This window comes from Neomonachus schauinslandi, chromosome 8 (assembly GCF_002201575.2).
Source record: "Neomonachus schauinslandi chromosome 8, ASM220157v2, whole genome shotgun sequence".
Lineage (NCBI taxonomy): Eukaryota > Metazoa > Chordata > Mammalia > Carnivora > Phocidae > Neomonachus > Neomonachus schauinslandi.
This window is the reverse complement of record NC_058410.1, coordinates 21,565,096-21,580,485: the sequence shown is the minus strand read 5'-3', so window position 1 is coordinate 21,580,485 and position 15,390 is coordinate 21,565,096. Positions and strand designations below refer to the sequence as shown.

The 15,390-nt window shown below is 40.5% G+C and overlaps 1 protein-coding gene across 1 annotated transcript in view; it reads left to right on the top strand.

Moving 5' to 3' along the window:
- Window positions 1-14,813, top strand: part of STX11 (syntaxin 11) — a 35,005-nt gene extending 20,192 nt beyond the window's left edge. The window contains exon 2 of the mRNA XM_021693411.1: window positions 12,742-14,813. Within this exon, the coding sequence (XP_021549086.1) occupies window positions 12,747-13,610 (864 nt within the window). The 5' untranslated portion in view covers window positions 12,742-12,746 and the 3' untranslated portion in view covers window positions 13,611-14,813. The remainder of the gene's footprint in view (window positions 1-12,741) is intronic.
- The last annotated feature ends 577 nt before the right edge of the window (window positions 14,814-15,390 follow it).

Here is a 15,390-nt window from a genome sequence, read left to right as displayed (position 1 = left end):
TTCTCTGATTGACTTATTTCGCTTAACATAATACCCTCTAGTTCCATCCACATCGTTGCAAATGGCAAGAGTTCGTTTCTTTGATGGCTGCATAATATTCCATTGTATATGTATACCTCATCTTCTTTATCCATTCATCTGTCGATGGACATCTTGGCTCTTTCCATAGTTTGGCTATTGTGGATATTGCTGCTATAAATATTGGGGTCACATACTCCTTTGGAGCACTACATTTTTATCTTTGGGGTAAATACCCAGTAGTAGGCACCAATTTCTGTGTCAGTTAGTTTCTGCTGTGTTGTTCTGGGGCTCCCTGTGGCAAGCCCTTTTGCACAGTGCCTTACAAGATGCTCCCATCATCATTTTTTTTTTTCTGCATCATCGTATTTGCTGATGTCCCATTGGCCAGAGCAAGTCCCATGGACACACTCTAATTTAAGGAGTTGGAAAATAGTCTATACCTCTTGATGGGAAGAGCTGCGAAAAATGGGTAGTGAATTTTTGTTTCAAACTTCCCCAAAAGAGTATGTACAAATTTGGAAAGGAAGAATGGGGGCACTTGGGAGGCCAGGTCAAGAAAATGAGATGTGAATTGATGGTCATCACATCATGGAAATAATCTAATAATTTGTTGCTTTCATAGTTCAGAGACTATGAGGTACTAAAAGAGTAAAATTAATAGCAATTATTTATCGAGGTTCCTTTATTAAACTTTCAATATATGCCTGGTTCATGAAAATGCTTTACATATATTAGAATCTTTTTGCTATAAATGGAAATATCTATTCCATAAGAGTTTTCCCCCTTACTAATAGCCATCTCTTTACCATTATTTGTAGGGTACTTAAATATAATGAGCTTCTCTTTCCTCATCTTTAGAATTAAGGCATGGGTGCAAGATAATCACCAGTCTTTCTGCTTCTCTGATTTTACTTGACATAATTATTGGGTTGATTGAAAAGGGAACATAATAAATAACTTCCCCTTACCCATCTGATTTCCATACCCACTGAAATAGAAGGATAAAACAGAGGCCGAAGTGTTACCTTTGTTACCAATAAAGACAAGGTTGGAGGAAGTGGCTTCATTGATGGGGAACTGTGCTTTATGTCCCTGAACCTAGAGTGCCCTCCCCATCAGCTGACCTCTCCACTCCCACCCAGGAGCACAGGGGAGGAGAACACGGGTTCTCCGTGGTAAGCCGCCTTTCAAAAGGAAGAGGGAAGAAGAGGCTGGGCTATCATGGGCAATTTCTCCTTCCAGATTCACCAATCAGATAGGCAACTCTGTGCCCTTTGGCAGGAGGAAGTGGCAAGAGATGTCTACAGGGAGGGAAATGTCAGAGTGGTTAAAAATGTTTCTTCTTAGCAATACTTACACCACATACCCTAACTCTTCACACAGCTTCACGCAGGACTGAGTGGACAGAACATGAACATAGGATCTGGACAGATGTGGGCTTAAATCCCAGCCTTCTCACTTACTCAGAGACTGGCTCATATTGGACACTCAGTTTGTCACTGACATTAGCTTTTCCTTCCTTGCTTTACTTAGTACATTTGATTCCAGAGGGTTGTTGACCCACATGTAGTTTACCATGATTCAGTGCTTGGCTTTTATCTAATTTCTTACAAACTTTTGCTACAACCTATAAAGGGAATGAGAAGAATATCTGTAGCTGGGAATAACTGAGGAAAGGTTTGACATTTTAACCCCAAGGCAAGAGAAACATTTGAAAACAAAGTGTATCCCCATACAGTTCAGAGATGTTAATAATGACAATCTGAGTCACCAATAAATTGTATCCAAAGTCTTCTCTTTAAGGAAGGAAGTACATCAGTGCATTTTAGAAGAAGATTTTCAACAAAAATGAGTGAACCCCTTTCCTATTTGAAGGGAGAAAATTCAGTTAGGTAAAAAGGTCACTTACATGGAAAAACCTGCAGTGATGACATTGGATAACTGAGATTTTTCTGTGCTCATGTAAAAATTGTCAGCTAGAAATAATAAGTTGTTTCCTTGAAGAATTGAAGAGAAGTAAGCAGCCAACAGGATTAGAATCAGTGGCTCACAGGACTTTGTCTCAGAGGAAAAAGGAACAGGAAAAAGATATCTACAGATTCTGTGGGATAGTCCTTAACTGATATTATGAGTTGGGAAAGAAATGGTCATTAATGATTCTTGAAAACTCTACTGATTTCCCTTTTTTAAGAAAGTACCCTGTGGAATACTTATAAAATATAAAAGTTTAATCAAAGACATACATTTATTCCCCACAATGTTTTTTTCCTCCAAAGATTTCTTCTATATTTCCCAGTCACAAGTTTGTTTCACATTCCGGGGCCAAAGCCAAATCAGATGTAGAATACTGCAATGGTTTTGTTTGTAAATCCTCATACAGATAAGAGTGGAAAAACTTGTACAGATGATTCGAACCTTGACCCTGGAACTCTACTGTCTTTACTCTCTCCCTTACCAAGTTCATTAGCCTTTCCTCTGTTACCACTTCCACACTCCTGACTGTACAATTTCTATTCCCAAGTATCAGTGCTTGGTTATTTCAATAGTTTAGTCAATCCTAAATACAGTGGATCTTTGTTATAAGAGAATTATCTGTGAACGTTAATTCTGTGGACTTTTGTCAAGTTGTGATGAGTTACTCCTGTCTGATAGAGTAACAGAGGCTCTAATAATGAAAGCATTGCAGTGTTGGGGAAACTCTGATGTGAGGAAATTATTATGAGAAAGAAGGTAATTGTTCTAATGGTGCCACGGTTTTCATGTGTTCTTTCATATCTGGGTTATTAGATGCTAATAATTTTTGCAGATATAAAACATCGATTGGGTAAGAGTATGGTCTGATTGGGTAAGAGTATGGTCTGAATGCTTGGATCCTTCAAAATTCACATGTTGAAATCCTAACCCCCAACAGGTCTTTGGGAGGCATATTAAGTCATGAGGGTGGGGCCCTCATGAATGGGAGTAGTGCTTTTATAAAAGAGGCCCCAGAAGGCTTGCTTGTTCCTACTGCATTGTGAGGACACAGGGAGAAGACAGCCATTTATGAACCAGGAAGCAGGCCACCACCAGACACAGAACCCAACCATGCTGGCACCCTGATCTCAGACTTCTGGCCTCTGGAGCTATGAGAAATAAATTTGTTGTTTATTTATTTATTTTTAATTTTTAAAAATATTTTATTTACTTATTTGAGAGAGAGAGAATGAGAGACAGAGAACATGAGAGGGAGGAGGGTCAGAAGGAGAAGCAGACTCCCTGCCGAGCAGGGAGCCCGATGCGGGACTCGATCCCGGGACTCCAGGATCATGACCTGAGCTGAAGGCAGACGCTTAACCAACTGAGCCACCCAGGCACCCAAATTTCTGTTGTTTATAAGCCACCCTGCTTGTGGTATGTTATAGCAACTCAAATGCACTCAGGGAATAGTTCCCTAGAAGATTAAAGAGTTCTTCCTTTTTTTTTTTTTTTCTTTTCAAATTTTGACCTAAATTCTAGTTAGTTAGTATACAGTGCAATATTGGTTTCAGGAGTAGAACTCAGCAACTCATTGCTTACATACAACACCCAGGGCTCATCATAACATGTGCCCTCCTTAATGCCCATCCCCTATTCAGCCCACTTCCCTCCATCAGCCCTCAGTTTGTTCTCTATCTTTAAGAGTCTCTTATGGTTTGTTTCCCTCTCTCTTTTTTATTCTTCTCCCCTCTCATATGTTCATCTGTTTTGTTTCTTAAATTCCACATGAGTGAAATCATATGGTATTTGTCTTTCTCTGACTGACTTACTTTGCTTAGCACATAATATACTCTAGCTCCATCCACATCGTTGCAAATGGCAAGATTTTATTCTTTTTGATGTCTGAGTAATATTCCATTATACATACATATAACACATATACCTGTGTATGGAATATATATTATATATATATGGAATATAATGGAATATTATGTGTATAAATATATATTTAATATATAAAAATATATCAAGGAAGATTAAAGGTTTCAAAGCCTTTATCAAGGAGTCTCTGGAAAAAGAAGCTAATGTAGCTTTGTGGTTTATAGATGGGCTCTTAAGTCAGTTTTTCTGGATTCAGGCCTCAGCTCCACATTTACTTAGAGTGTGACTTTAGGCAAGTTGCTTAACTCATTAGGCCTCAAGTTTCCTCTCTTGTAAAACAGGGATGAAAATAGGGCCTCATAGAGACCGCACAATCCTTAGCACTGTGTTGGACACTCTACAAATATTGATATAGCTGATAAATGTCAGCTATAGAGCAAATGTATGGACTTTGATTTACAGTGCATACCTGCAGAATGCATCTGAAAGCATATTGCTGTAAGTAAAATCCCTCCTGCCCACTGGCGATTTACTGGCCATGCATACTGGACTGCCTTCTCTTCAAACGTTGGCTGAGAAGTCTGATTGAGGGAACTGGAAAGTGAAAGTTTCAGGAAGCAGCAAATGAATAGAGTGATTAAAAAGTGGAGACTGGGGCGCCTGGGTGGCTCAGTCGTTAAGCGTCTGCCTTCGGCTCAGGTCATGATCTCAGGGTCCTGGGATCGAGCCCCACATCGGGCTCCCTGCTCTGTGGGAGGCCTGCTTCTCCCTCCCCCACTCCCCCTGCTTGTGTTCCCTCTCTCGCTGTGTCTCTCTCTATCAAATAAATAAAATCTTAAAAAAAAAAAGTGGAGACTATCTGCTCTTTTAGATTAGATTCCCCAGAAATGCTTTGGAAAAACTCCTGGCTTTGCTTTAATGAAGAGGGGAAGTAAGAAACATGTATTATTATTTCTTCTAGCCTCAGACTTTTATACTTAGAATCCATTTCGGATAATACTTCTCAGACTCTCACATTATGCTTTGAGTGAACCTCAAAAAGTTAAACAATTAAATGTGTTCTTGCCAGTGCACTTTGGATCCAACACAACTGTTTGTTTGTTTGTTTTTTTAATTAACCTTTAGAGCAGTAAGAAGATAAGTCTTTTTAGGGACTCTTTCTATTTTAGCCTATAATTTTCAGAAGTTCAAAGAAGGATTTTTACCTCTTAGATGTGTCATTTTTTTAAATCAAAAAATAGAGCAGAATGCCAGGTTTTACTCATTTGAGTAAAATTATTATTTGTGGACCTGAATTATCCTGTTTGGGAAAGTACACTTGTTGCCTGCTAAGTGCTGTGTTCCTGTGTTGTGTGCTGGAAGGTAACTGCTAACTTACCATGACATAGGACCCATGGGACTTCCTGGCCCCACCCATTGGGCAGGAAGGTCAAGAAGGGAGCACGCAGGGCAACCACACGGGGCTGTGCAGACTGCCCAGTACAAGGGTGACTTGCCACGAAGATAAGAGAGACTGGAAATCCATCCCGTGCCCAGTTTGCCAGATGCTGTGCCCTGGTGCAGGGCTGTATCACTCAGAGAAAGGGGCACCCTTCTAGCATCCACGAGGATGTCACAGGCTCCTACACAAGGGCTCATTAAAATGCCATATGGGCCAGTGGTGGGCTTAGACATAAAGACACATTCTGATTTGTAATCATCATTTTTTGTTTGCAAGACTTAAAATATTGCTATAAAATCAGGACCTAGGAGATATAGATTATACGACCTGAAAATCAGAACATGGACCCTTCATAATTGAAGTAAGGGAGTCATTACTCAAAAGTCCTTATTTGGAACAATCTATCATGGGGCAGGATATTTTTAGTTTCATTAATAGCTGATAACTTTATACAAAGCCTATGCACACGTGTGTGTGTGTCTCTCAATGTGTTTTTTTTAGTTCCCATTGAAACAAGAATCTGGAACTTTCTGAACTCAAGAGTAATAAAGTCTCTAAAAACATTTCTTTGTCATAAATACAGAAAGGAAAGTCCTTCCATGCTTTTGGATTTGTTCCCCTCCGTTAATCTACAAGTTGAGTTTCGTAATAAACCTCACATGATTGGCACATTGCCTTGCATTGAACTGTGTATCCCCAAGTCTGAAGTTTCTCACTACTTGTAAAAATACTTTAACATATTGCTGTGAAACAAGAGAAGGTTTTGTTTTCTGGGAATAGGCAAAATTTGCTTAATGTATGCATTGCTTAATGTATAATAATATATAGATTATATAAAGACCTCCTTTTAAATTAATTCCCTCTTTAAAGACCAATTGCATTCTGAGGTGCTGGGGTTAGGGTTTCAATATATGAATTTGGGTGGGTGATATAATTTAGCCCATAACAATGTATGAACAGTTTTGTTCTTGTTCCCCTTAGAGTAAGTAGGCAAAACGTTTCTGTTGTATGATCAGAGATATGACCTTGTGTTCTGTTTACAGCTGGTTCCCTTAGAAGCAAGTAGGAACTTTCATAGTTGTTCTTTGTAGCATCCAGTATATGGGTTATTTGTGTATTATAACCCCCACTCATTGACCTTCTGAGGTATGTCCAAACCTGCCTTCTGAATCTTTCTTTTTCTGTCTTTCTGAGTCTTTCCCCATCAAGTTTGTTTAACACCCAGCCATAAGGACTATTATAAGTGGTCCAGAACTGCATTATGCTTATGAATCAGAAGCTGTCATGATCATTATCTACAGAATGGGTCACAAGTTTTAAGTGTGCACTGGAATCACCTGAAGGTCATCTTAGAAGTACTGAGTCAGAAACTCTAGGGGCCCAAGCATCTGTAGTGTTTGCAGCTCTCCAGAGGATTCTATTGCCTCCTAAAGTCTGAGAACCACTGAGCTACTGTCACTTCTCTGTTCCTATATATTTTTTGTACATAAAATGTAATTGCCCAATGAAAGAAGGATTACACAATTTCCCCTTCCTTCCCTGTGGGACCTTGTTCTCAGGACACATGATATGCATGCCTGAAAAGGAAATTAAAAGACAGAAGCAGATTTCTGGTAGTTGGTCATAAAATTTCGGTTGAATTCTTCATCTCCACATGACTCAAAGCAGGATTTATTTTAGCAACTTTATAAATACAATTTACCAAAATGTATTACATTATTCTTTATCATAGTGAGACAGGATGGTCAATAGAATTGTTTAATTTTTCTTTCTCATTTATCATAGTTTCCTTTTTAAGATCTCACAGTACAGAATCAAGCTACTGGATGTGTAGGTTAATTTGATGTTCTTTCAGTGCCTGCATCTATATTTTGGTATAACTACAGCAAGGAATACATTTTAATCTTTTGGGCCACATTCTTAGAAATAGCAGCTTCATGGTTGACTTTTTTTCTCTATTTTTTAAATTTATATTTTATTTTTAAATTTTTCCCCCAACTTTTTATTTAAATTCCAGTCAGTTAACATACAGTGTAATATGAGTTTCAGATGTAGAATTTAGTGATTCATCACTTACATACAACACCCACTGTTCATCACAAGTGTCCTCCTTAATATCCATCACCCATTTAACCCACCCCACAGCCCACCTCCCCTCCAGCAACTCTCACTTTGTTCTCTATAGTTAAGAGTCTGTTTCCTGGGAGCACCTGGGTGGCTCAGTTGGTTGAGTGTCTGACTCTTGATTCTGGCTCAGGTCATGATCTCAGGGTCCTGGGATTGAGCCCTGCATGGAGTCCTGCATCGGGCTTCCTGCTCAGTGGGCAGTCTGCTTCTCCTTTTCCCTTTCCCTCTGCCCCTCTCTCCTGCCTGCAATGCTCTCTCTCTCAAATAAATAAAATCTTTAAAAATAGTTCTTTATGTATTTTGGATACTAACCCTTTATCAGATATGTCATTTGCAAATATCTTCTCCCATTCCATAGGTTGCCTTTTAGTTTTGTTGATTGTTTTCTTCTCTGTGCAGAACCATTTTTATTTTGATCAAGTACCAGTAGTTTATTTTTGCTTTTGTTTCCCTTGCCTCAGGAGACATATCAAGGTAGAAGTTGCTATGCCTGATGTTAGGGAGAGTTACTGCCTGTGTTCTCCTCTAGGATTTTGATGGTTTCCTCTCTTTGGTTGACTTTCTGTTGTAGTTTTCCTAATGCTAGCTCCCTGGCAACCAGAAGACGTCTGGATCAGTAGGACCGACTCAATCTGGGGTGGGTTGGGCCAGGCAAGGTTGGTAGGAAGGCAAGGTAAAGGCCACCATCTCCTCTACACCCCCACAGAGAATCTTTAATTCCCCACACTGTTCCTTTCACTCTCCTTACCTGATTATGGACTTGAGCCTTCCAATGATCTTAGGCCTTCACTTGATTTAGGCTCCATGCCTTTATGGTTTTCAGGTCTTGAGAAGGAATGACTATTTCTGAACATCTTCTTCCAAGGCCATTATCTGTATGATTGAAGTGTGTTTTTCTGCTCATAATATGAATGAGATGATTCCCCCAAATAGCTTTTTTGTGGCTTTAGGAGAACAATACAGAGCATGGGACCTGTCTAAGACTAGTGGAAGACCAGCAAACAGATTCCTAATGTTGTGGTGTGTGGTGTTTTACCTTAACCACCCATTCATTACCTTCCATTGTAGTGCCTCCTAAGTCTTGGCCAAGAAGCAAGGATGGCACCTATTCTTACCTGGTTCATCAAAATATATCCCTTCTCTGTACCATCTACCTGTTGCATCGTAGAATACATTGGATACTAACTTAAGCAGATAGATACAGCTCAACTCCAAACCAGCTAACTCTAATGTACTTTGTCCAGGTCACATAAGGTGTTAACTGATTGCAATGCATATGTCTTAAAGAAGGACCTTAAGAAATTAGTCCTTTAAGCAAATAATATTTACAGTTTTGTGGGATTTTATTTAATTGTAAAATCTACATGGGCATCATAAAAATTTTGGAAAATACAGAAAAGCACAAGGAAGTAATTAAAATCATTTATAATTCCACAATTCAAAGAAACCAACTATTAACATTTTGATGCATATTGTTCAAGTCCTTGTTTCAGGATGTATGTGTAGTAGTGCTACACATCCTCTTCTCTTTACCTAGTTTGTCTGCCTAAGATGGTTTTTTATGCTTTACTACCATTAGATAGCCTTCTAAACTGCAATGATTTAGCAGCCAATACCTCATTTTTGCACATTTAAAGTATTTCTGAATTTCTGTAAAAATAGCATGACGTTGGAAATATTTACAGCAATGGGCTTCACACACTCTTGCACAAATTTTTAGAATTAATGTACATGGGGCAAAACAAATACACATTTTAAAAGCTTTTGATGCATATTGCTAACCTCCCCGCCAAAGATTCTATCAATTTGCTCTCCTACCAGCATTTTTTCAGAGTTCCCAGAATCCTCACCAATTTTTAAACATTATTATTATTATTATTATTATTATTTTAAATCCTGGCAACTTGGTGGGGGAAGAAAATCACAGTGCTTAAATCTGCATTTCCTTGTTTAATAGTGAAGTCCTTTGTGACTCACTTTTATTTATTTGCTGAAGAAGTTAATGTAGTGGTTAAGTAGGGCTGCTCTAGGGCCCAAGTGTTCACTCCCTGGCAACCATGGGTGAGTTCCTTAATCTCCCTATGCTCAGGTACCAGCTCTGATAATGACAATACTTACTTCGTGGAATCTGTGAAGATTAAAGAGGGTATCACATGACAAGTGCCTAGAAAGCACTTGGTATTACAGTAAGCACCTGATACATATCAGCTACTCCTATGTTCGCTAGCATTTAGATTTCTTCATATATGAGTTGCCTTTTCATTGTCATTTCATTGTCACCAGATAGCAAAATGGCATTTTAAGCAGGGTATTAAAAATCATCACCTTGGAATAAAACTTCTGCTTAATTTATGTAAATAGTGATCATAGCAGATGAGAGGCCATGGTTAATATTTCACCATTTCCCATTTATCACTAAATCCAACTTGTCAGCATTCTTTGGTGAAATAAAATTAATTACTTCAACTTGAGAGAAGCTTTTAATTTGAGATCAAGATCCCTCATCGATTGAGTGTCCATTAAGTGCTACTACATTTTCCTTCTTTGCTGCAAATTATACAGTCGGAAGAGAATCTTTGCAGCCACAAAATCTTGTGCCCAAGGGAACATGTTCATTATTTTGACATTTATACATGCTACTAAAAATGAACGTTTTTCACTTCCCTGGAAAAAATGTGGACACAGAGAACATTATTTTACCTTGCTATGTAGCAACGAATTAGAACCACCCTTATGAAAACATGGAAATTCTGCTTGAGCTGCCAACTTGTTTCAAAAGGTCATGAGAAGTACAAATATTGCAGATAACACTTGGATGTGTACACAGATGAACAATTCCAATATAAAAGTAGCATCCATGTTCATCTGTATGTATGTCTGTTCCAGATCCAGTTTATACTCCTCCCTGATTCGCTCAGTCTCAACTACCCTCTAGTTCTTGGCTGTCCGATCAGGGAAGAACCAAGAACCCAGCTGTTTGTTCTGTCGCCTCATCTCCTAACACTGCCATCTGTCTCAGCCTCCCCCGAGGACCAGACCTTGGCAAGGCCTCTGTAACGTGTGCTGTGATGGTAGCCACATCAGCTCCAGTGTGTGGGGGTGACCCGATGCACCCACAGAGGCTTAGGTGCCCTCATGCCTGGTTTCACAGCAGCACCCGGTCATGGGCATAGGACTTGGTTTCCCCAGCGGCTGCCCTGAGGATGTGGATAAGTAGAGGGGTTTTAATGGCCATTGGCTGAATATTGACCAAGAAGAGACAGGAGACAGGAAGGAAGCAATAAACAAATGACTCCCTCCCTCTTTCTCCTTTTCATGGACTGTTCCAGGTGCCACGACTCCATGTAGTGTTTCTGGAAACTTCTAGTTGACTAAGCAACTGGCTGTGTTGTTTTGTGAGGCTGTAGCCAGCTGGGTATTTGTCTCTGTTCTTTCCCACCTCACTTCCCTTCTCCCCCTCACCCTGGAGGCCCTGGGATTGTATCACAGCAATATGTTGGCACATAAAATTTGTTTCAGACTGCTTTCTTGGGAACCTGGGGTAAGGCAGCATCTGAGAGCTTTCATATACATTTAAATGAATATTTTATGTTTAAGCACTGTGTTTAGCATTCAGATATGAATAAAATACCAGCATGTGCATAACAACAACAACAAAAGTACAAATATTGCTACTATGTGATGGCTAAATGGGTTAAATGAGAGTGTGCTTTATTACTGCTACTAGGGTTACGTATGATTGAAATTTTCCATATAAAAAATTTTTCAAATAGTTTTGTTAAAGATACTTACTACTAGGGACCTTGGGAAAAACTGAACATCTTTTGTTTCTGACATTTCATCTGGTTATGCTATGTGATTGCCACCTAGAAGGGTATCTTCTCTCTGCCCACCTCTCCTACTTACTAAAATCACATTAAACACTTTCTTATCTCTTTCACTTTTAATATCTTCCATCAAAATATATTTTCAGATGTCACCCCCACCAAACAGGCACTCAAACTGAAGTCTGTATCGGTGATAATGAACAGAGGAGCAAGGAAATGTCAACGTCCAAATTTTATACTTCCTCATTAGATTTTTGTCTATATTTTGTTGTCTTACTTCAAGCATGTTTTACTTTTATAACATTTTTAAGAGAAAACATTTTAAACCATGATTTATATGGTAACTGTTTTAAGAACTGATAGGTTGGTTGGGACCAGGCATGCTCAGCATTTGCTGAAATAGACAAAAAACAGCACTTAGAGCTGGCCCTACAGCCTTGGAAGTACATTGACTGTCCTTATTTAAAAATCTTTATCCTTCCAAATATTTTCTTCTTCTTTTTCCTTTTTCTGTGCCTGTTTTGATTTGCGATTTTTGGAAAACATAAAGCAAGAAAAAGTGATTGGTTCCTAATGCAATCTGAAATTTTATTTTTTTAAATTTTATTTTATTTTGTTATGTTAGTGACCATACAATACATCATTAGTTTTTGATGTAGTGATCCACGATTCATTGTTTTCCTATAACACCCAGTGCTCCATGCAATACGTGCTCTCTTTAATACCCATCACCAGGCTAACCCATCCCCCCCCCCAAAACCCTCAGTTTGTTTCCCAGAGTCCATAGTCTCTCATGGTTCGTCTCCCCCTCTGATTCCCGCCCTTCATTTTTCCCTTCCTTCTCCTAATGTCCTCCATGCTATTCCTTATGTTCCACAAATAAGTGAAACCATATAATTGACTTTCTCTGCTTGACTTATTTCACTTAGCATAATGTCCTCCAGTCCCATCCATGTTGATGTAAAAGTTGGTATTCATCCTTTCTGATGGCTGAGTAGTATTCCATCGTATATGTGGACCACATCTTCTTTATCCATTCATCTGTTGAAGGGCATCTTGGCTCTTTCCACAGTTTGGCTATTGTGGACATTGTTGCTATGAACACTGGGGTGCATATGGCCCTTCTTTTCACTACATCTGTGTCTTTGGGGTGAATACCCAAGAGTGCAATTGCTGGGACATAGGGTAGCTCTATTTTTAATTTTTTGAGGCATTCTGAAATTTTAAATTGCTGATTACTCGAGTTCCGAGCTGCAGAGGCCTTATGGGCTATGAAGTACGGCTGTGTTCACGCCTCTCGGTCATGATAGTCCTTTCCTTGTGAGCCAAATGTCCTAGAATATTTAGCTCCTTTAGTGTATTTGTTGCCTACACCCGGGAATAAAGAACTGGGAGCGCTGTGCAGAAGTTTCTTTATTTTGGGCGTCAGTGTTCTCAATGCAAGTATTTGAGTCGCTGCAGGAGTTTAACCCCAGTCTGTACTTGCAGGCAAAATGAAGGACCGGCTGGCCGAACTTGTGGAGTTAACCAAGAACTATGACCAGCAGTTCCCAGACGGGGACGATGACTTGGACTCGCCCCACGAGGACATCGTGTTCGAGACGGATCACATCCTGGAGTCCTTGTACCGAGACATCCAGGACCTTCAGAATGAAAACCAGCAGCTGATGACCGACGTGAAGCGGCTGGGAAAGCAGAACGCCCGCTTCCTCACGTCCATGCGGCGCCTCAGCAGCATCAAGCGCGACACCAACTCGATTGCCAAGGACATCAAGGCCCGGGGCGAGAACATCCACCGCAAGCTGCGCGCCATGGAGGCGCTGAGCGAGGAGGCGGAGGCCCGGCACGGCCCCAACTCGGCGGTGGCGCGCATCTGGCGCGCGCACTACAGCGCGCTCACCCGCACCTTCCAGAGCGCCATGCACCAGTACAACCAGGCCGAGATGAAGCAGCGCCACAACTGCAAGATCCGCATCCAGCGCCAGCTGGAGATCATGGGCAAGGACGTGTCGGGCGAGCAGATCGAGGACATGTTCGAGCAGGGCAAGTGGGACGTGTTCTCTGAGAACTTGCTAGCCGACGTGAAGGGCGCGCGGGCGGCCCTCAACGAGATTGAGAGCCGCCACCGCGAGCTGCTGCGGCTGGAGAGCCGCATCCGCGACGTGCACGAGCTCTTCCTGCAGATGGCGGTGCTGGTGGAGGAGCAGGCCGACACCTTGAACGTCATCGAGCTCAACGTGGAGAGGACCCTCGACTACACCGGCCAGGCCAAGGCGCAGGTGCGCAAGGCGGTGCAGTACGAGAAGAAGAACCCCTGCCGGACCCTCTGCTGCTGCTGCTGCCCCTGCCTCAACTAGCAGGTCGGCCCCGGCCGCGAAACACCCCGGGGAAGATCTGGGGGGCCGCGGCGCAGGGCTGAGTTGCCCCAAGTCCTAGGGGCTTCTTAGAGAAAGAAGAATTTTCAGGTGCGAGAATTCCCACCCCGCTTGTGTTTGGGAAGGGGGCTCATGCCACCCCGTGCTTCTCCGGTGAGGACAGATCGCCAGGGCGGTTGTGGGAGGGCATTATATGGCACGTGGCACCCTTTCCCTCTTAACGGAAGCCCAACAAAGAACTTGACGTTGTAGCTGACTGTGCCGTAAATGTCCGGGGCATGCTTCCTAACGACTCTCTAGACGGAAGTCGGTTCTGCACTGGCTGATAGTATGAACTCATTATCAAAACTTAAATTCCTTTACCTTTTCCTGAAAGTGCCTTGGTTCTGTTCAATTTCACATGACATGGATCTTGAGAAAAACTGTACATCTTTCATTTCTGAGTCTTCATCTGCCTTATCCTGTGTGATTCCTGCCCAGGTGTACACCTTCTTTCTGCCCACCTCCCCTACTTATTAAAATCACGCTTAACACTCATTATTTCCTCATCTCTTTCGCTTTTAACATCTGCCATCAGAATATCTGTTGGACTTTTTCCAAAGATTTTTAAGCACTGAGTTTTGAACACGTACTCAAATTGAAGTATGTTATCAGTCATATTTTATATATTTTTCATAAATAATTTAAAATTTATCTTTTTACTTGATAATACAAATGCACACAAATCCGTAAATATAAAGTACTAATATTAACACATGTACATAATGACCAGTTGGTTTAACTTGACTTTTGTAAATATGGTCTATAAATATCAAGAGCAACACTTTTACTGGTCATTGGTGTTGGTTTGCTTGTTTTGAGTTTATCTCACTCCCATGCCCATAGTCACAATTCTATTTTGAACCATTCTGTGTTGGTCGTGGTGGTAGAGACAGATGTCAAAGGCGAAAATGCATACAGAACTGGAGATAATAAAATAACATTCTTGGAAATACTACTTTTGTTTTACTGTGGACCATTCCTTTCATGTACTGAAATGGAGTAATTTAAAATAAAATTTAGCTTAATAAACATTACACTATAACATCCCCTTTGTGTATTTTTATCTTGGCCATTTAAATCTTAGTTTGCTTTTTCAATTATTATTCTTAAAAATTATTCTACTAGCTGCATGAGGCTGCAACATCTGGATGGAACTCTGACTAGAAGGGGAAAAGATGAAAAAGAATTCCCTTGTGGGTGTCCTGCTTTCTCTCCCAAGTTACTTATAATAGTTTAGCAAATCATCATGCTTTAGAGATTTGGTTTTGTTTGCAAACTTTGTAATGCCCTCACCCACGTTTACCATACTTCCTGTCTTTCTTCTGAGTCAACTCTTAACTTTTTTTACTCGTTATTTACTAAATGAGCAAGTTTACTCAGCAGTCAAAATTCTCGGGTCTTTCAGACAGATTTTAGAAAGGAGTAGAAAGAAGACCATGTGAACTCTTTGGAACTCACTGACAAACCTCCTTATGCCCATGAAAATCTAGCCCTGCACCTAATTTTAATTTCATGGTTAAATATGAGAATTGTGGAAACCAAGTTCCACTGGGCTCCTCTCAGATTTCTCCCGATTTCTTTCTCAGTTAACCTCACGAATATGTTTCACTTTTAACCGAATTCCCTTTCCATAAAAACAAAACAAAGCAAAAACAAAAACAAAACCAAAAAAACAAAAAACGTCTTCACACAGCTCCATTGCTATGTCTTCCATTGTAGA